Consider the following 21276-nt stretch of genomic DNA (forward strand, 5'->3'; position numbering starts at 1 on the left):
TCCGTGACTGGCCTACCCCTGCCAAGGTGGGGGATGTGCGTCGGTTTTTGGGGTTCGCCTCATATTATCGGAGGTTTGTTCCAAATTTTGCTACGATCGCGAGGCCTTTGCATCTCCTTACGGGAAAAGGACACAAATTTGCTTGGGGACCGCCAGAGAAGGCAGCGTTTCGAAGCCTACGCGATCTATTGGCTACGGCGCCGACGTTGGATTATCCGGATTTTGAACATCCCTTTATTCTGGATACGGACGCGAGTGACACGGGCATTGGGGCGGTGTTGTCTCAGTCCAAAGGCGGTGTGGAACGCGTGGTGGCGTATGGTAGCCGGGTTTTGTCTCCCGCTGAAACCCGCTACTGCGTCACACGCAGGGAACTTTTGGCTATTGTTTTTTTTCTCCGCCAATTTCGACCCTACCTGTACGGTCGTTCGTTTATTGTTCGCACGGATCATGCGGCCTTGCAGTATGCTTTTAAGATGGACCAACCATCCGGCCAGCTGGGGCGGTGGTTGGACACGCTGCAAGAATTTTCCTTCCAAATTCACCATCGGAAGGGAGTGCGTCACGCTAATGCGGACGCACTTTCCAGGGTGCCGCAGCGATCCCCTTGCGCGTGTGCGTCGGGGACGCATAGGTGTGGCCCGATTCAGCACCCTCCTCAGCCTGTCGCGTTGGCAGTCGAGGTGCCTGCAGCTCCGCTTGAGCCGGGGCCGGCTGATGGGGGACCGGCTGATGACATTTTACATCTTCCGAGGTCTGTGTGGATTCGGGAACAAATGTTGGATGATTCTTTGGTGTCATTACGTAAGCGGCCAGTGAGGGGGAGTGGGGGTCTCTGTGCGGGGGGTGTGCCGGAAACCGCTCTCCGTGATGGCTTGCTGATGTGGAGGGAAGGGATACAGGAACGCTGGCGTCTTGTTGTACCGGCATCATTGCGGTACGAATTGATTAGGACTCTGCATTGTGACACGCTTTTACATCTGGGGGCGCAGAAGACCCTATTGACGCTGCAGCGAGATTACTATTGGCACGGCATGACGACGGATGTCGTCGGGCACGTTCGTGCGTGTCCCGATTGTGCCCGCCGTAAGCCACCTAAACATCCATATGTGCCGCCTATACAATCTATTCAGGTGTCTCGAGTTAATGAGTTGGTGGCGTTAGATATTTTGGGACCCTTTCCGCCATCCGCTAGGGGAAATAAATATTTGCTGGTAGGGGTGGAGTACCTCTCCCGCTGGCCGATGGCCTGGCCTTTGCCTGACCAGTCAGCGGCGTCTATCACAGACGCCTTTCTATTTGGGTATGTTATGGACAAGGGGGCGCCGGAGAGGCTCCTTACAGACCAATGCCGGAATTTTTCGTCTAAATTGTTGGGGGAGGTGTGTGCGGCTCTTGGAACAAAGAAAATTCGGACATCTCCCTACCACCCACAAACGGATGGTATGGTGGAACGGCTAAATCGGACTCTGTCTGCCATGTTGTGCCATACGGTTAGTGAAAAACAATCGGATTGGGATTTGCATATCCCTGGGGTGCTTTCTGCGTACCGGATGACGCCGCACGCGGCTACAGGATATTCGCCGTTTTTTCTTATGTACGGTCGTGAAAACGTACCGCCGATTAATGTACAGTTGGGAACCGGAGCGAGGGGACCTGCTAAGCCTCTTCCTGATTATATTCAGGACACCGTTCGCCGAGTCACTGTGGCGCGGGAAGGGGCCCGCATGGCTACGGCCAAAGCCCAGGCTCGGAACGAGAGGTGTGCGCGACGTTCAAAAGGGGAATGCCCCTGGAAAACGGGGGACCTGGCCTGGCTTCATTGTCCACAGGTGCGGCCAGGTACCTCTCCCAAGTTACATAAACCATGGCAGGGGCCGGTTCGCCTCATCGAGGTTCCCAACCCACAGTCGGCGCATGTTCGGTTTGGATCTCGGCGTTGGTTCGTCCACACATCTCGGTTGAAACCATACGTGGCCCCTCGACCTGATGCGTCATCTCCTGAGATTGCCTTGCCGGGGTCTGTTGCTGCCGACGCGCCTTTGCCTGTGCCTTCTGACCTTGCAAGAGCGCCTGTCATGCCTTTTACAGACGAGCCGGCCGTGACGTGGCAGGGGAAAGAAGACTCAGCTCGGGGTGCGCCTAACACGGCTGCGGAACCTTTGAGACCCGCAGTCCTTCCAACCCCGCCGCGGACGCGATTGCGGGACGCCTCTGATGCTGCGCCTTCGAGAATAGGGGACCGGGACGTTGCCAGGCCTCCAATAGCGACAGACGAACTTCAGCCTGTCGCTCTTAAAACCCTGCCACGTTCCCGCTCGGCGGGAGGGCCGCCGACCGTCCGGGACGGTCCGGCGACCCGCACCCGCTCAAAATCCCTCACATTTCGTTAATTGTTGTGTTGTGTTCTTGTTCTTTCGATATAATATTGTGTGTTCTTTGTCCTTTTTCGTATTCGGTCGTGTTCGCTCGCATTGCTTGTTGGAGTTGTGTTCAGCCGAGGTCGGCTGGATTTTCTCTGCGGGGGAGGGTGGTGTAATGCGGGCGTAAACGACCTCCCGGAAGTGACGTCATGGGGGGAGGAGTTACGTCACGTGGGGGAGAGGGTTCAGGTCTATAAGGGGAGAAACCGGAAACAGTAGGGGAGTGATCGGAGACTGGGAAAGTGTGAGGCCACGCAGGGCGGAGTGGGAAAGAGAGAGTGGCGAGATCGCCACACACACGGACCCCGAGGATCGGCACCGTCGGCCAACGGTGACCGACCCCGGGGCAGGAGGAGCAGCGAGGAGACTGCAGAGAGAGCAGCGGGTCTGCAAGGACGGAGTTGGGCAGCGGGGGTCTGCACGACGAGACAGCAGCGGGTCTGCAAGGAGGGAAGTGGGCTACGTGAGCGACAGCAGCCTGGGGCTGCAGAGCGAAGAGTAAGGGGGAGTGCCGTGAGGGAAAAGAGATCGAATCCAAATAAAGGACACAGGACAGAGAGAAGCGTCCGAGTCTTTTATTACACAAGGTAGCAGTGGACAAGAGTGTATAGTATAAGGTAGCAGTGGGCAAGAGTGTATAGTATAAGGTAGCAGTGGATAAGAGTGTATAGTATAAGGTAGCAGTGGACAATGAGAATACAGTATATGGTAGCAGTGGATATAGAGCGTACGGACAGCGTAGCAACAACGGAGCGAGTACAGCGTAGCGAAGCAGCGGAGTAACGGACCTTGGTGGAGAGAGAGAGAGCGAGCGAAGCAGCAGAGCGAGCGTACGGAGGGACATCGAGTGGGGCTGATGGAGAATTGTACATTGAAGAGTATGAAGGAACATTGAACGATGCTGTCGGAGATGTGAACTATATGCGAAATAAAAGGAACGAGAAAGACAAAGAAGTTGTCGCGTCAGTAAGAGTCCTACACAGGTAACAAGCTGAGATTATGAGCACTCCCTTTAAGAGTGTGCTCCTAATCCCAGCACGTTACCTGTATAAAAGACCCCTGGGAGCCAGAAATCTTTCTGATTGAGAGGGGGTCAAATACTTATTTCCCTCATTAAAATGCAAATCAATTTATAACATTTTTGACATGCGTTTTTCTGGATTTTGTTGTTGTTATTCTGTCTCTTACTGTTCAAATAAACATACCATTAAAATGATAGACTGATCATTTCTTTGGCAGTGGGCAAACGTACAAAATCAGCAGGGGATCAAATACGTGTTTCCCTCATTGTATAAGTAGAGCGTGGCCCGCAGTCTGGGAGCTTGCCCAGGACCAACAAGCTACAAAGTGGAAGACATCGGGGCTGACTGTTCGCGGAGCTGTATATACATTATTCTTGAGAAAAATGGATGCCTCCAATGACCTTCTTTACACAAGCATAAGAGTACAGCAAACCATTCCCTCTCGCAAGTTTTAGCTATCGTGGTTTTGTGCCAAATGTATTGAAGCACAGTTCGCCTTTGGTGGTTGACAGCCAGATTCTTGTAGGCATCTTAACTGTGCTGCTCTAGATGATGATGATGCTGCCACAGAAGAACACACGTGGCGTCATCTCGTCACCATATTGCCTGCCAAGCAGCCCATCGTGGGTTCCAGGCTACGCGGTGTTCCCAGCCTCCAGCGAGGAGGAGGCAGTTGGGTACAGCCGCACCATTTGTCTACGCGGCTACTAACGTGTATAGTATAGTACGCTCCGTTATTTTTTGTCATTTTATCCATTTACCATACAAGTTGTACTTAACGCTAGAAAATATTAACCCTATTTTAGATTCAAAATAGTTACTGTTGAATGTTTGGGTTGATGTTTGGTGTGAACCAAACCCTTGTTTTTCCAATGGGCTTTGAGTCTGCGAATCGCGGATTTGCCGATTGCGGCTATTTTAAAGAATGTAACCCCTGCGATGGGCAAGGGTGTGTTGTACATAAAATTATGCATTCACCATAAACTAAATATTTTACTTACTAGGAAAAGCCCACTGAGCTATCAGCTCTTTTTCAGAAACGACCTGGCCACAAATGATAGCTTGACAAAGTGACTTATGTAGAAATGTATGGCAGCCAAACACTCTAAACGCATGTTTACACATTTGGAGGGATAAATGGAGAACCCAGAGAAAAATCCACGTGACCAAGAGGAGAGACATCGCAAACTCCAAATATACAGCAGGCGTCATGGTCGGGATCAACCCCATGAACTCCTGCACACAAGCGAGGAAGAGAACATCTCTCCACCACGGCGCCCCAAAGCCATAGAACGAAGTAATAAACACTGCACAGCATTTATCAACTTTACGTTAACCCCTTGAATTACATTTTACTGTGATATTCGAATGTAAACTATATTTGCTGTTAAAATTGACGTGTCGATGCGTGCGTCTCTTTCTCCGAGTCTCAGGGAATGTCTGTATCAGTGAAGTGCGTGTATCTGTGAGTGCAGTGTCTCATTGACTGTCTCGGTGTGTCTCACCAGTATCTTGAGGCGAGTACCAGGCTCCGCGCACGAGTTGTCACTGACGGACCACGGCAAAATGAGCCCTCGAGTTGTCCTCTCGCGCCGTACTGGTCAACTGGGCGAGGGATCGTGGCCAATTAAACGGGTCACTCCAAAACCGAGAAGACGCGGTTCATTTCATGTACTCTACATAACCGGTTAAACCGGTAATTTAATTATTTCATGGTTCGACTCTGGATGCAGCACCAGCCTGAAAAAAATATCAGCGAAGCTTTTCAAGGTAAATTTCATTTTTATTATTGTCTATAGCACAATTAGGCACTATCGCAGCGCTATGTGTTCAACTGATTATTTTGCCAATCTGATATCACCGATTGTGTCGGTCGTGAGGTTATTTCACCAAACGTCACTACGCTTGGGCAGTGCGGGTTGGTGAATGCAGCGAATTGACGGCGGCAGTGCAGGTAAGGCCCACTGAGCTTTACAGCTCTTTTTAAGAAACGACCTGGCCACAAATTATAGGTCAACGAAGTGTGAAATTTTCTAGCAGAAAAGCCCACGCGACCACGGGGAGAAGATGCAAACTCCAAATATACAGGCATCGTCGGGGTCGGGGTCGAACCCACGACCTCCTGCATAGCAGGCGAGATTTTTGACATATCGCCACTGGCGCCAGATACGGTACAGTGCAATGCCCTCTTCCGCCCACAGCGCCTATAACACCGGTCCCATGTATATGGTGGTGGTCCATCCTAACACGATCCAGGCACAACCCGTGAGCAGGACGTGGCGAGGAGGGGGGCTCGTGGTTCACTCGGGAACCATTGAATGTTGATTCATCACGATGTTGATTCAATGATCAACGATTGGTCTAATTGGGCTGATCTTGAGACCCCGATGATTGATATTTAACACCGTAAATAGATTACATGTGTTTATTACTCTAGTACTAGTGAAGTACCGGTGAAGACGCTTGACGCCGAGGTTGAGGCACACGTATATTTATTTCACAATACGACAGTGGGCATATACACACTCGAGGGGGTATCGGCCCCCTCACCCGTATAACTCGGGATACACCCCTAGCTAACTCTGTCCTAGCCCCGAATCCTCCACTAATGGGCTAGGGGAGGCTAACTGGCCCGACACTGGTAAGTCGGGCCCGGTACCCGGAGTTCCAGACCAGCTCTTACAAGAGCACCGGCTCTGGCTTTCGGGACCACGCCGCTGGCTCAGTCCTGTCCGGCCCTGAAAAGGACATCGAACTAGGGGAGTCCAGGGCTCTATCTAAGACGTCTTCAGTCTTCTTCCCTTAGCTTAAACATAACTGACTCGAGCCCTTTGAACATCCCCTTTTATACCCAACCCCTCCCTGAGGGGTGGGGCCCCGGGGGATCATAACGTTCGAACCAGCCCCCCCCAGGGTGTCTGGCTCGGACGTCGTAGAGGGCACCTCCTCGTGCACTTACGTAGCCCCGCCCACTGTGTTTGTTTTCCATAGGCTGCCATGCATAACGGGCCCTCTCTTTAACACCCCTACATCACCCCCCCCCCGCATAGCTTGCAGCCGTCCCGGCTGCCAACATACAAAAATGACAATAAAAGTGCATTTACACCTTGACCGCGCGTGTGCCTCACTATTTTTCAACAATAACAAGAACACAACAAAATGCAACAGCAAGAAGAGAAAACAACCCGACGCACCCCCCCTTGAATAAATACGAATTCCGTAAAAAAAACAACCTATATACAATTTGCAGGGAACCCACCATACACACAACACCAGGTGAACCCAACGTATGTACATTTCAATGGGCAGGGAACACACCACCCACACAACACACAATGAACCCAACATATGTACATTCAATGGGCAGGGAACACACCACCCACACAACACACGATGAACACAACCTATGTACACATCTTCCGGCCTCATAACAGTCTGCGCATTTTTGCGCGCGTCCTTGCAGCGGGCCCCTCACACGGGGTAACCCCGGGTGGCGGACCGTCAGGTGGCAATTGTCCGTCCCGGAGTGAGTCCTCATCCGATGCCGCGCGACCGTCGGTATCCCCAGGAGGGGTGGTCGGGCGTGAGCCCGTCAGTCCTGATGCACCTGGAGGTGGCACGGCCGGCAAGGCATTAGGTGAGAACGACGGAGACGGACCCAATGAGTCGGTCGACCCCCCACACGTTTGGCCACGCATGTGTGAAGTGGGTTTGTGTACCGCAACGAAGGGTTTTAACCTAGAGGGGTGCACGAACCATCGCCGCTTCCCCCATTTAATGCGCACGCACTGTGGTCGCAAAACTTCGACCACCTCCACAGGGCCCCGCCACGGCCGCACCAGCTTAGAGGAGGTAGCCAGTGGCACTTGGGGACAGTGCAGCCATGCCTTGTCCCCCGGCTTCCACTGTATCATGTGCGCCCGACCCAGCCTGAGGCGCTCATTCGCCTTTTGACGGAGGTCCGAGTTTAGCATTGCAGCATCCCGCGCCTCTGTTAATTTGGCCAGATTAAATTTGACGTGGTCAGCCAATTTAGTTTTCCCTTGTGGCTCGGGGATCTGCAGCTGGGCGCGAACAGGCGGGTCGGGTTCGCGACCGTACATGAGGTAAAAGGGGGAAAATCCCGTAGCTGCATGGGGTGCCATCCGGTATGCCGCCAAGACCCCTTGAATATGCAGGTCCCAGTCAGTCTGTGAGTCCGAGACCTGCTGTGACATCATTGACGTAATGGTGCGATGCAGGCGCTCGACCATCCCGTCAGTTTGCGGGTGATACGGGGAGGTACGAATTTTCTTCGTGCCTAGGAGGTCACAGACTTGTTTGAGTAATTTACCGGAAAAATTTCTGCCCTGGTCGGTCAGCAGCCGCTCCGGAGCACCTTTGTCCAGGACGTATCCCTGAACAAAGGCCTCCACGATGGCTGCTGCCGACTGGTTGGCCAGGGGCCAGGCCATAGGCCAGCGTGTAAAATACTCGACACCAGTCAACAAATACCTATTGCCCCTGGGGGTGGCGGGAAATGGGCCCAAAATGTCCAGCGCGACAAGCTCATTTATTCTGGACACTTTGATCGATTGCAAGGGCGGGTTAGACTCCCGCGCCGGCGGTTTCCGTTGCGCACACCGAGGGCATGATCCCAATAGATCCCCAACATCCCTCGTCATGCCAGGCCAAAAAAAATCAAGTTGTAGCAGTGCAAGAGTCTTTTGGGTCCCCAGGTGTAATAGGCGCTCATGCGCGGCCCACACCACCTTGCCTCGCAACCCAGAAGGGACCCCTAGCCGATGTCGCTCGGATTTGCCGTCCCAATGCATCAGCAGACCTTGCACCATTTCCCATGCATCCGAATCACCCTTCACACGCCCAGCACCCCCGACGCGACGATGCCACCCGAGGAGGGAGGTATCCTCCATTTGGAGGCGCCCCCATTCAGTGACGGGCAACCCCAACAGGGAATCTCTTCCCTGTTGTTCGATCGAATTAGTAACCAATGGTTCGTCGTCGTCGGTGGCTGCCAAGATCGGAACCGATGCGTCCCCTGAAGGCCTGCAACGTCCCGACCCCAGGAGGCATGCACATTCGGAGGTGGTTGGCATGCGCGACAGAGCGTCCGCATTCGTATGGCGAACGCCCTTACGGTAGGTGGTTTCAAAATCAAAGTCCTGGAGAACCTCCAACCATCGAGACAACTGTCCCGATGGTTGTTGAACTCGCAGGGCATACTGTAGTGCCGCATGATCTGTGCAGACGGTGAAATGCCGACCGTACAGATATGGGCGATATTGTTGGATGAAATAGACAATTGCCAACAGTTCCCTACGGGTGACACAATATCTTTGCTCCGCAGGAGACAACACCCGACTACCGTACGCGACCACCCGTTCCACGCCATCAACCACCTGGGAAAGCACACCCCCAATACCCGTGTTGCTCGCATCGGTGTCGAGCAAAAAGGGCTTAGAAAAATCTGGGTAAATCAAGGGAGGGGCTTTTACCAGGGCGTCCCGAAGGGAGCAGAAAGCAGCCTCCTTCTCTTGACCCCAGTGGAACCGAACCCCTTTAGATGTTAAAGCGTGCAGGGGTTTTGCAATTGTCGCAAAATCAGCGACGAACCGTCGGTAATACGACGCGAACCCAATGAAACTCCTGACCTCTCCCACCGAGGTGGGAGTCGGCCAGGAGCTGACACACTGCGTTTTGGCGGGATCGGTAGCAATACCTGAGCGTCCCACGATGTGCCCCAAATAACGCACCGAATCGCGCAACAAATGGCATTTTTGGGGCTTGAATTTCAAATTAGCAGCCCGCATCTTTAGGAAAACCGCCCGCAACCTCTGGAGATGTTCGTCAAAAGTTTTACTAAAGACGATAACGTCATCCAAATAAATGAGGCACGACTCCCATTGCAATCCAGCCAAAACCAATTCCATCAAACGCTGGAAAGTTGCCGGCGCTGAGTGTAAGCCCATCGGCAACCGGTTGAATTGGAACAGGCCATGCGGTGTACGGAAAGCAGTTTTAGGCTTTGAATCATCGTCCAGAGGAAGCTGCCAGAATCCCGAAAGTAAATCCAGTGTGGAAAAGAATTGCGCTCCTGCCAAGGCGTCCAGCGATTCATCCATCCGAGGGAGCGGGTATGCGTCGGCAACCGAAATTTTGTTAAGACGCCGGAAATCAACGCAAAACCGCAACGAACCGTCCTGCTTTTTAACCAGGACGATCGGCGCTCCCCAAGGGCTGGTGGAAGGAGAAATGATGTCGGCGGCCAACATGTCATCAACAGCCGATTTGACATGGTCCTTTTCGGCGGGACTCAACCGAAACGGATTTTGGCGAATTGGCGCGCTGTCACCCGTGTCAATATGGTGACGCAGCAGGTGAGTACAACCCAAATCGTATTTATTCCGACTAAAAACGTCGGAAAATTCCCGCAGTAGTGTTTTAAGTTGTTGACGCTCTGAATCTGACAGGTCCGTCGATCCCGCACAAAGCGCCTCGAGCCACCCTTCATCGCTGTCCGAATGCGGTCGCGGCGCAGGGACAACGCTGACGTGATTTGCGACGGGTTCCTCACATGGCACCGGCGTTGCGTGAGCAAGCACGGTCCCCTGTGGGACCACCACCGTCTGCGAGCCCACATTGAGGACCGCGATGAAGGGTTCACCGTCCCCTCTTACTATGGTCTGGGCCGGAAGTAAATGAGGTCCACTAACCCCGGCCCTAGACGGCCCCAGCAGAACCCCTTGGGCCCCAACACCCTTAGCGAAGGGCCGCCGAAGTTTCAAGGGAATCAACATTTGCGCCCCCGGAGGGACGCGCACCGTTCTCTCTACGAATGCCGGCACCGTCGCGAACGCCGTCCGAGTCGTAACAGGCGATGGCAGAAACGCCATGCGTCTGCCCGACGGGAGCTCAATACATCCCTGGTCGATCAATATCCTAATCGGCATTTTGGCCAGGAAGTCCGTCCCCAGCAGGCACGGAACCGCCAGCGAGGAGGAAACAAAAATCGGCCCAGACAATTTAATATCCCCAATACAAATTTGGGCACGAATTTGTCCGATGATGCCAAGTGAGCCCCCGTTAGCCGCATAGAATGGTACGTTAACAGGCATCAAAGGACGACTCCGGACAGGGAGAATATTGTAAATCAACTCCGAAATAATGGTCGCCGATGCTCCCGTATCGACCAGGATGCGCACTTCAACCCCGTCGATGTGCCCCACAACGGCCGACGACCCCGACGATGCGGCTACCACACGATCGGCCAGCACGGACCACTGGCCGGGTTCGATATGAGTACCCGGGGTGGTGCGTGATGGTGCGATGGTGCGCGATATCGGCCCCCCTCTCGTTGCGGTGTTTGAGTGCGTGACGGGTGTGTGCGTGGGCCAAACATGTGGGGTGCCGCGACTCGCCGGGTTATGATGGTGGAGCTTGTGATGAGGCCCGTCGTCCCGTTGAGGTGTCGTCCCGCGCTGTCGAGGAGCGCGGCACCCCGAGGCGACGTGGCCCCGGACGCCGCAGTTGAAACACCGCGGGAGCGCCGTTGGAGGAGACGGATGGTTGAAACGGCCCGGCCCGTCCCGGCCCTTCCGTGCTCCTGTCGCCTGTTGCGGTCGGTGGTCGACGGCATAGAGCTCCTCCGTCGGAATGGTGGCTGCAGCCACCGCACGCCCCGCCGATGCCCTGCTGGCTTTCTGCCGCAGTGACAGGAGGTTGGCGTGGAGGAGCCGCGCCGCCTGGAGCGATGTCATCTCCTCGTCCTCCCGGGCGATGACCGCGATGTCAAGGTCGTCTGCCAGGAGGAGGATCTTCTCCGTGACCATCGCGTCCACGCCGTCGTCGTCCATACGAGGGAAGGCCGACTTAGCCATCGCCAGGAGGCTCGTCCGATATGCTAGGGGCGACTCCTTCTCACCCCGCTTGCGGTCGTAAAATTGCTGTCGGCATTCAGCCGATGGTCCATAGACCCCGCCCAGCAGCTGTAGTGCCATCGGTAACGTAGACCGCTTCTCTCTCGGCGCCGATGTGAGGGCGGCGAGCGCGTCGCCGTCGAGGAGCGCCGGCAGCGCGCAGAGAGCCTCCTCATCGGACCATTTCGCCATCTCCTGATGGGCGAGGAAACGTCGGCGAAAACCGGCCCAGTCCCCCTCCGCGCCGATGAACTCCTTCAGCGGGGGCAGTCTCTGATGAAGCGCAGCGGTCGTTGTGGACTCCCGCAGGCTGATGTCACCACCACTCGGCTGTGCGTCGGTGCGAACGGCCGATGGGATCGCCTGTCGCGCTTGTGATGACGTTGCAGCTTCAGCGACGGCGATGTCGGAGCGGATGTCTAGGCTGGCCACGCCCCGAACAGCTGTAGCGTCGATGGCGGGAATTTCAAATTCGGACTGCTCCGAAATGGCGGGAAGGCGCCCTGGTCGTTGGCTCGCCTCGCCCCGTGTTGGATCACCGGCCCCTAGTCGCGTGATGGTCTCCAGCGTGGCGGCAGCGGCATACAGCAGCTCCGCCAGCCTCCCGTGAGCCAGCCGTAACGCGTCTGGCTGCGGCCCCTCTTCATTTCGATGCCCCGGTAAGGAGGCGTCAGGCCCCGGCTGCACCTTGTCTTGTGGAGCCGTCTCGGGCTCGACGATCTCGGCAGTGTCTTCCTCCTGCGGTACTTTGGCCCGCGCTGTTTTCCGCGTGCCATGTTCGAATTACTTCTGACACCAGTTGAAGTACCGGTGAAGACGCTTGACGCCGAGGTTGAGGCACACGTATATTTATTTCACAATACGACAGTGGGCATATACACACTCGAGGGGGTATCGGCCCCCTCACCCGTATAACTCGGGATACACCCCTAGCTAACTCTGTCCTAGCCCCGAATCCTCCACTAATGGGCTAGGGGAGGCTAACTGGCCCGACACTGGTAAGTCGGGCCCGGTACCCGGAGTTCCAGACCAGCTCTTACAAGAGCACCGGCTCTGGCTTTCGGGACCACGCCGCTGGCTCAGTCCTGTCCGGCCCTGAAAAGGACATCGAACTAGGGGAGTCCAGGGCTCTATCTAAGACGTCTTCAGTCTTCTTCCCTTAGCTTAAACATAACTGACTCGAGCCCTTTGAACATCCCCTTTTATACCCAACCCCTCCCTGAGGGGTGGGGCCCCGGGGGATCATAACGTTCGAACCAGCCCCCCCCCAGGGTGTCTGGCTCGGACGTCGTAGAGGGCACCTCCTCGTGCACTTACGTAGCCCCGCCCACTGTGTTTGTTTTCCATAGGCTGCCATGCATAACGGGCCCTCTCTTTAACACCCCTACACTAGGTCCATATCTAAACAGCTTGGAATTACGGGACCCCCCCCTTCCCCGGTCGTGATGTCCAAGATCCGTCTGCTTCTGATGATGATTATTATGACTGCAACGATGTTGCTGCTGCTTAAACATGATGTTGTTCATGATTGTCATAACGATGCTGATGATTACGATGACGACAGCGATGCTGCTGACAACGATGAGAGCGATCGTGCATTCCAAGGCGCGGTATCTCAGACAATCGATATTTCACAACAAGGATAAAGACACAGATCCCCCGTATAGCCGTTGACAGACACTTGGGGCAAGTGCACCTATGAAGGCTGGCACGGGGGGTGGGGTAACTAGCACCACGCCTGGCCGCCTTTGTCTCCCCAGGGTTGATGTTCACACCGCACCAGGTACTAATTCAAGGCTGAGTCGACCTAGGGGTGTTCCAGGACTGGTTAAAATATTCGCCACTGATATTGGTCGTGAGCGGGAATTTAACTCTGGTCGCTGGGTTCGTACACATACACAGAAAGACGTGCACACAGACACGAAACAAAGATAAACATCACCCATTGAAGGTACAGATACTACAATATAAGTGAAAGTCCACACACTTACATGTACACAAACACAGTGTGAGATTTCCCAGCGGAAAAGCGTTCGCCGCTTATGTCAGATGTCTCACGGTTCAGTGACGAAAGGCCGCCCTGGTTAATACTGCAGGTGTATTAACCCTGAAATATGCGCCGTCTGCTTCACAGTGAATTGGTCCAAATAAGATAAATTAGCAAAATCACCCGAAAACGACATTGGAATTACACAGAACAATCATCCCCTGTCCGGTTAAACCACTGCAGACTGTGTTTGTGCAAGACAAGCAGCGGTTTTCTGCGTTATAGCCTTGCGCGACAGGAATGGCGCGAATTTAAAATATACGAAATTATAACTTTTTTATTACATTTACAAAAACAAAGATCCCCAGTTTTAGCCTCAACAGACTATTGCGGAAAGTGTTGTTAGCGAGCACCGACTAAGGCCAGAACGGCACACGAGGATGTGGGTTTGCCCATTAGCAACCACACCCGGCCGCCTTTGTCTCACACAAACGCGTGCGCGCACTCACGCGGCGTCGCTGCTGGCGTGGAGGTGCTGCTGCTGTTGCTGCTCCTGTCCCGGCAGCTGCTCGCTCGCGGGTCGGGGAGGCACGGGGCCCCGCGGGGTCCCCCTGAGTCCCGCGCGCTCCCCCGGGGCCGGACGCCCCGAGCACATTGACACCAGGGCCTCCTTCACCCCGCCGCCTGCAGGGGTCGCGTCGGGACCCGAAGGGGTCCCTCCCGCGGGGGAGCTTGCCGACTGACCCATCTCGCTTTGCCTCCTCGACGCTCCTGCAGATGATGTTGCTGGTGGTGGTGGTAATGGTTGATGTGATGATGAGGGTGGTGGCACTGCTGGTGATTCTGCTGCTGCTAATGGTACTGATTATTGGGATGATAAAGCTGGTGGTGGAGAAATCGTTAGTGATATTAAAGGTGCTGGTGCTGACGGAGGTGGTGGTGCTGGTATTGATGATGTAAATGCTGCTGTCGGTGATTATGATGGAGCTAAAGGTTAAGCTGGTGCTGCTGCTGATGCTAGTGCTGCTGATGATGGTGCTGTTCGTGCTATTGCTGCCAATTACGGTTATTCGCTGTATCTGCTGATGCTGATTATGCTAATTATGATTATGATAATAGTGACTGCTGATGAGTCAAAGATTGCTGCTGATGATGAATCCGTCACTGATAGTGCCGCTGCCTTAACTGATGATGTTGCTACTTTTTGCTCTTGCGGCTGATTATTTTAATTCTGCTGCTGCTGATGTTGTTTCTTCTCTTGTTGCTCCTGCTGTTGTCCCTGCCGATGTGACTTCTGGTGTTGCTGCTACTGTTTAATCCCTTCGCCTAGCTCTGATCTCTCTGATCGCCGGGACCGGCTCTGTTCAAAACGCGCTGGTCGCATGCATGGACCTACACGTCAACTTCAGCCTCACGCGTGGGAGGAAGGAACGGGGAGGGAGGCAGCAGGGAGGAGGGAGCAAGAGAGAGGAGAGTACATTCACTGTTATAGAGCAGGGGAGAACAGGGACGGTGAGAGAGAGTAAGGCGATGGGAGGCAAAGGCTGTAGAAAAAAAGGGAGAATGAGCAGCAGAGGAGGAGAGGAATCATGTGGATATGAGAAGCTTTGTTGGCCGTGCCTGCGAATGTAAATGACAGCGCAGTGCGCTAACCATTGCGCCACCGCTCCCCTCACATGCTTCAGTGACTTCACAGGCTAGACGCCTCATTCCCATGCACAGGTCCCGTTTTACGGAAAAAATATCTTATTCAAATAACGCAGGGACCTTTGGGTTACGAATTATTAATACACAAATGCCTGGCTCTTGTGTCCATCCCCTGCTGGATGAGGCCCCCCCACCGCGCCGTTGCGGGTTGTGGGTTTTTTTTCCCATACTTCACTCAGGTGTTGAAGGCATTGAGCGTATACGTGGAAGCATAAGTACAGTACAACAATTGATTTTGCTGCAATGTCCTCGGCGTAGGTCCGCAACCTGTAACACCTATTCCAGGATTTGGTCAATCATTTCATTATTTATTACATTGGTAAATCATTAAAATCGCTTATTGCATCAACGCATATCATCTGTTTATTATAAAGCTGAGCCAGAGCGCTGGGTTTATTGTATCCTGTTACAGCGCAGAGGCAAGCGGACTGCACTTTTGAGTTCGATTCTCGACGAGGGCTAACATCGGTGGAAAATTAAATCTGAGCAAGTCCTCTTCGTCAACCCGCAGTGGCCAAGAGGAAGAGAAGACCTAACGGGCCAGATGGTGGGATGAGGCTGTCAGGCAAGCTCATGTAGATCACTGGGCATCTATTGTGCAGCAGCTGCGGGGTCTCGGTAGAAATTTGCAGGTAGCGAGGTGTAGTGGTGGTGGTGGTGGCATCACGGCCTTGGCCACGATGACTTCTAGATCTGATTGCTGCAATATGGGATGAATGAACCCCGCACGAAGTCTTGGACTCAGGCATTGAGCCGGGTGTTTTGGCAGGCACCCTGCAACATGTGCAGACAGCAAGGCGTAGATAAGCCCACGATACAATGGCTCCCTTCAACCAATACATATTGGATGTCGTGAAGGGAATCTCGAGTAATGAGAAGACATCACCGAGAGGTAGTGCGATTGCCACTGGTCAAATATGTTCGCGGCTCAAACCCTGTGGCCACCCCGGTCAATAGAGCTAGTGTATGGACCGAAAAAAATACGTGCCATCTTCACAGTGGACTTTATAAATCCCAGGACGTTTGAAGAAGACTAAGCCGGTTGTGCTGCCTCATAGTCTTAATTTTATAAACGACTCTAAAATTATTTAACTGGGAAGCTACATTGCACCCTACTAACGCCCACTTGCTGGGCAGTGCTGCTTGTACATTGTGCCGCGTAGGAACAGCTGCCTCCGGGTGTCCCCTGCTGCAGGGCGCCTTGAGATGCACTGCATGGGAGGGGTTAATATATATGTTGTTTATACGTTACAAAAAGTACATAGACCATCAGCCATGATCAACCAACTGCAAGACGAAGGCTTGCCCAAGCCGTCGCTATCTCACGCGATTCTGCGATGTAACACTCCACCCAGCACCTGCACACAAACTGTTTTCGTTGCTTCATCTCGGTGTAAGTCCTCTCGCACGCGTTCAATTCCTTGGTTGCTGCTCCGTCATTATTCTTGAACATCGGCCACGTCCCTTTTAGCAATCACGTGCCCTCTGCCGAGGCCCACTCACTTTTCATGGTTTGGACGCTCCCTCTACCTTGCGTGTGTTCTCTAATCTACGTGCTCCTTCCTTCTCTCAGTATAATTCCCAGCGTGCGCCTCTCCGTTCTTCTCTGTGCACGTCTCAGTTTTTTGTTCAATATTTTTCGTTCATGATCACGGTGTTTCTTAACCGTGTGTGACTACCAGGCGGCACAATGCACTGATTGAAAACTCTCTCTCCTCGGCCACATCGCTGTGTACATTCTCATTGTGGGGTTCGGTTTTCCAAAAGTATTCCACCCTGTTCTCTTTCGCCTCTTTATTTCATCGTGTTGATTCCTGTCCGCCTTCAATAAACGCCATTGGTGCACATAGTTTGCTGTGTTTTTCGGCTAGGACTATTCAAATATCGATGGCCACGTGTTAACCCGAATCCAGGTCGCCCCGGGTTCACAGCGTAATGCGTCAATCGCTGCTCCACTTCGCGAGCAGTTAATGGCAGTTGTATTCTGGACATGCAGACACCCGCCATAGGAAAGTGGAATTTTCACCGGCTAAGGGCCGTTATCGGAGATGAACAACGTCCCATCGCTCGTTTCGAGGACGGAGATGCTACGGGGCAGCGGTAACACTTGTGCTTCACCAGCAAGTAAAGTCTGGGTTTGATACCCAAACAATGTATATTCCCCGTCTGTTCTGCGTGGGTTTTCTCTGGGTTCTCCAATTTTCTCCCATAGCTAAAACATGACAATGTAACTGGTATTGAGCGAATGTTATAATTTTGAAAATGTCCCTACAATTTACTCGTTAAATTTTACAAACAGCAGCAGCAACATCATGCCCCTCCTGCGAAAACTTGGCAGGACTCTCGTGAAGAATCGTTTTGAGACTCAGTGCTGCTTTCCTGGGTCAATAAGCGGAATAATAATGATGATGATAATATTTTAGGGTAAAAGAGAACGGATCTCACAGAAGGAGGGGAGCTATGGCGAGGCATGGACCTCTATCAGCTGTGAGGACATCTCCAGCTTAAACCCATGGGGCGAATCCCCAGACACGTAATGTAAGGAGCCACCTCGGGTTCGGGGCAAACGGGGTTGGGTGTGATGTTCATTCGAGACTTACATACACCTCCAGACTTGACCCGGATCACTCTCGCGATTGAGGCTGCCCTGGTCTCCTGAGTTCTCAGGAGAAGAGGTCAGACGAGTCTAGGTGGAGAGTGGGTAAAGAAACGAGAGATGAGAGAGAAAGAAGATTGATGACGGGAAGCGAAGGGGATGTGAGAGCGGAGGCGGGGGAGAAGATGAGAGACCAAAGCAGCAAAAGGGAGATGAGGTGAGGGAAAATGCTGAGAGGGGAGATGAGGGGAGAGGGTGGAGAGGACGCGAGTCGGGTTTCTCCCTCTCGGGGCAGTGATGCCAAAGACATTCCTGCGACTGATATCAAGTGGATCCATCAGCGAGCAAAGGACACAACGATACATATGTAATAAACGACTCTGTCAGGCTCTCTTGGTCTCCGTTGTCGTTTATTTAGGTTCTTCGTATCGCACCCCGCTGGTCCTCGGCCGGACCCGCGCCGCCTCCGCCGCGCACCCCGCGCACGCTCCGTGTGGCCCGCACTCGCTGGTGGCCGCTCCGCTCTCTCCGTGTGCCCCGCACACGCCGCCAGCCACACCGCTCGCTCCGTGTGCCCCGCACACTCCACTAGTCACTCACTAGCCACGTGTGCCCCGCACACTCTGCTAGCCCCTCACACACCGCTAGCCCCGTCTACCCCACGCACACCGCTGGCCGACGGTGTGCGTAGGTCTGCGACCACGTGGCAGATGGCGCCGCTCCTCCCGCACTGCCCAGCGTGGCTTCCCCTATTCTCGCTCCGTTCCAACTCCTCGATCTCTTCCGGCTCTCTCCCTATATCCTTCCCATCACGTCCTTGACTCCTCCTTCCCATACTGCCCCCGTCTCCGCCCCCCGTTCACCTCGTCTCCCATTGGAGCCGAGGTGAGCAGTGGCTCCTCCCACATGCTCCGCCGACCAGGCTCCGCCCCCCAATGCTCCGGGCCGTGTGATTGGCGCGGAGGCCAGCAACCACCCCGTTAATGCTCGCATTACATGACCCCCCCCCCCTGATGAAAAAGCCAGCCGTCCCCGGCTGCAGCATAACAATAATAATGCGAGCAACAACATGACAATCAGGAATCACAATACATAACGGAGATTAGAACAACAACAATTCACGAAACGGGAGGGACTTAGAACGAGTGCGGGTCGCCGGCCCGTCCTGCACGGGGGGCGGCCCCCGCACAGACCGTGATCTTGACAGGGTTTTAGGAGCGGCGGGACCAGAACCGCCCGCTGCTGGTGGAGGCCTGTCAATCCCAGCGTCTCGTTCCCCAGAGAGGCCCGTCGTCGGGGCCTCCTGCAACTGCACCCGCGGCGGGGTGGGAGGGGCAGCGGGGCCAAGTGTCCCCGTCGCCGTGGTAGGCCCACCTGGTGCAGGAATCCCTGTGTCCGGCAGGATCACAGCCGGTCCGTCTACAGGAGGCACGACAGGTGCGCTTGCCGGTTGAACAGGTAAGGTCAGTGGCGCGTCGGCCGCGACAGACACTGGCAAGGCAACATTATGAGATGACGCATCCACCCGCGGGGCCACGTAGGGTTTCAATCGAGACGTATGAACGTACCAGCGCCGCGATCCGAACCGAACACGCGCGGACTGCGGATTAGGAACCTCAATAAGCACAACCGGCCCCTGCCACGGTTTGTGCAACTTAGGGGAGGTCCCCACCGGTACCTGTGGGCATTGCAGCCAGGCCATGTCCCCCACCCGCCATGAGGACTCACCATGCGAGCGCCGTGCACAACGTTCGTTCCGGGCCTGGGTCTTGGCCGTAGCCAATCGGGCCGCCTCCCGCGCCTCTGCCACGCGATGAACGGTGTCCCGAATATACTCAGGGAGAGGCTTGACAGGACCCTTCGCCCGCGTGCCCAGTTGCACTTCTACCGGCGGCACATTCTCGTGGCCGTACATCAAAAAGAAAGGTGAGTACCCTGTCGGCGCATGTGGCATCATCCGGTATGCGGAGAGCACCCCAGGGATATGCAAATCCCAATCAGCCTGCTTTTCGCTAACCGTATGACAGAGCATGGTCGACAGGGCCTACGTATTTTATTCCCCTGAGCGGACGGCGGAAAGGGCCCCAAAATATCCAACGCCACCAACTCGTTAATCCGTGACACCTGTATGGACTGCACTGGTGGAACATATGGGTGTTTAGGCAGCTTCCGCCGGGCACAGTCGGAGCACGCCCGAATGTGCCCGACGATATCAGTCGTCATGCCGTGCCAAAAATAATCCCGCTGTAACGTCAACAAGGTTTTCTGCACCCCGAAATGTAACAACTTCTCAGAATGCAGAGTCCCAATCAACTCATATCGCAACGACGACGGCACAACAAGACGCCAGCGATCGTGCAAGCCTTCCCTCCACATGAACAAGCCATCACGGAGAGCAGCTCCCGGCGTCCCATCGGACAGCGGCCCTCCTCTCTCCTTCGCAGCCCGACCCCGCAAGGCCCCCAGTGACTCATCGAGCAATTGCTCGCGAACCCATAAAGAACGCGGCAAATTCAAAACCCCATCAGCCAGTTCCGGACACGCGGGAGCCTCAGGCACCTCCACAGCGGACATAACAGACCGCGGGGGCTGCGGAACCCGCGTGCACCTATTCGTGCCCGAAGCACAGGTGCAAGGGGGCCCCTGCGGCAATCTGGAGAACGCGTCCGCGTTTGCCTGATGCGATCCTTTATGATACTGAACCTCAAACAAAAATTCCTGCAAGGTTTCCAACCATCGTGCCAATTGGCCAGACGGTTGGTCAACCCTCAGGGAATATTGCAAAGCCGCATGGTCAGTTGCGCACAATAAACTTACGGCCGTATAAATACGGGCGATATTGATGAAGAAAATGCACTATAGCGAAGAGTTTCCGACGAGTAACGCAGTAGCAGGTCTCCACCGGAGATAGCACGCGGCTACTGTAAGCCACCACGCGTTCGACGCCGTCCTTAGACTGGGACAGAACGGCCCCAATCCCGGTGTCACTAGCGTCAGTATCCAGAATAAAAGGCCGAGTAAAATCTGGATAGTCCAGCGTCGGCGCCGACGCCAAATGATCGCGTAGGCCCTGAAACGCCGCCTCCTCCGTTGGCCCCCAGCTGAACCTCCGGCCCTTTGCCGTAAGGAGGTGCAACGGCCTAGCGATCGTGGCAAAGTTTGGAACGAACCTGCGGTAATAGGAAGCGAACCCAACGAACCGACGCACATCCCCCACTGTGTCCAAAGTCGGCCAGTTTCGGACGCACACCGTCTTCTCCGGGTCCATGGCCACCCCGTCCGAACTGATTATGTGGCCCAAATAGCGCACAGATCGTTGCAACAGGTGACACTTTTTGGGCTTAAATTTCAAATTGGCGGAACGCATCCTAGCAAATACCGCATCCAATCTCCGAAGATGTTCCTCAAACGTGCGGCTGAAGGCTGAAGACGATAACATCATCCAAATATATCAAACACGTGTCCCACTGCAGACCGGTCAACACGAGCTCCATCAACCGCTGGAACATCGCGGGGACGGCGTTCAAGCCCATGGGAAGACAATTGCGCACCAGACAAGGCATCGAGGGAATCATCCATACGCGGCAGAGGGTACGCGTCCACAACCGACACCTTATTTAACCTG

At 54.4% G+C, this 21276-nt stretch overlaps 1 protein-coding gene across 4 annotated transcripts in view; it reads right to left on the reverse strand.

The window, feature by feature from the left end:
• LOC133348736 (nitric oxide synthase 1-like) overlaps positions 1–21276 on the reverse strand; it is a 107550-nt gene that overhangs the window by 75896 nt on the left and 10378 nt on the right. For 3 of the 4 annotated variants that reach the window (XM_061561674.1, XM_061561672.1, XM_061561677.1), the window contains exon 1: positions 13858–14814. In XM_061561674.1, coding sequence (XP_061417658.1) covers positions 13858–14096 — 239 coding nt within the window. In that variant the 5' untranslated portion in view covers positions 14097–14814. Of the gene's footprint in view, positions 1–13857; positions 14815–21276 lie in introns of those variants that run through there. The other variant, XM_061561673.1, reaches the window with a different exon arrangement.

Source organism: Lethenteron reissneri, chromosome 28, assembly GCF_015708825.2.
Source record: "Lethenteron reissneri isolate LAM-NWPU_2019-01 chromosome 28, ASM1570882v1, whole genome shotgun sequence".
NCBI classification, from domain to species: domain Eukaryota; kingdom Metazoa; phylum Chordata; class Hyperoartia; order Petromyzontiformes; family Petromyzontidae; genus Lethenteron; species Lethenteron reissneri.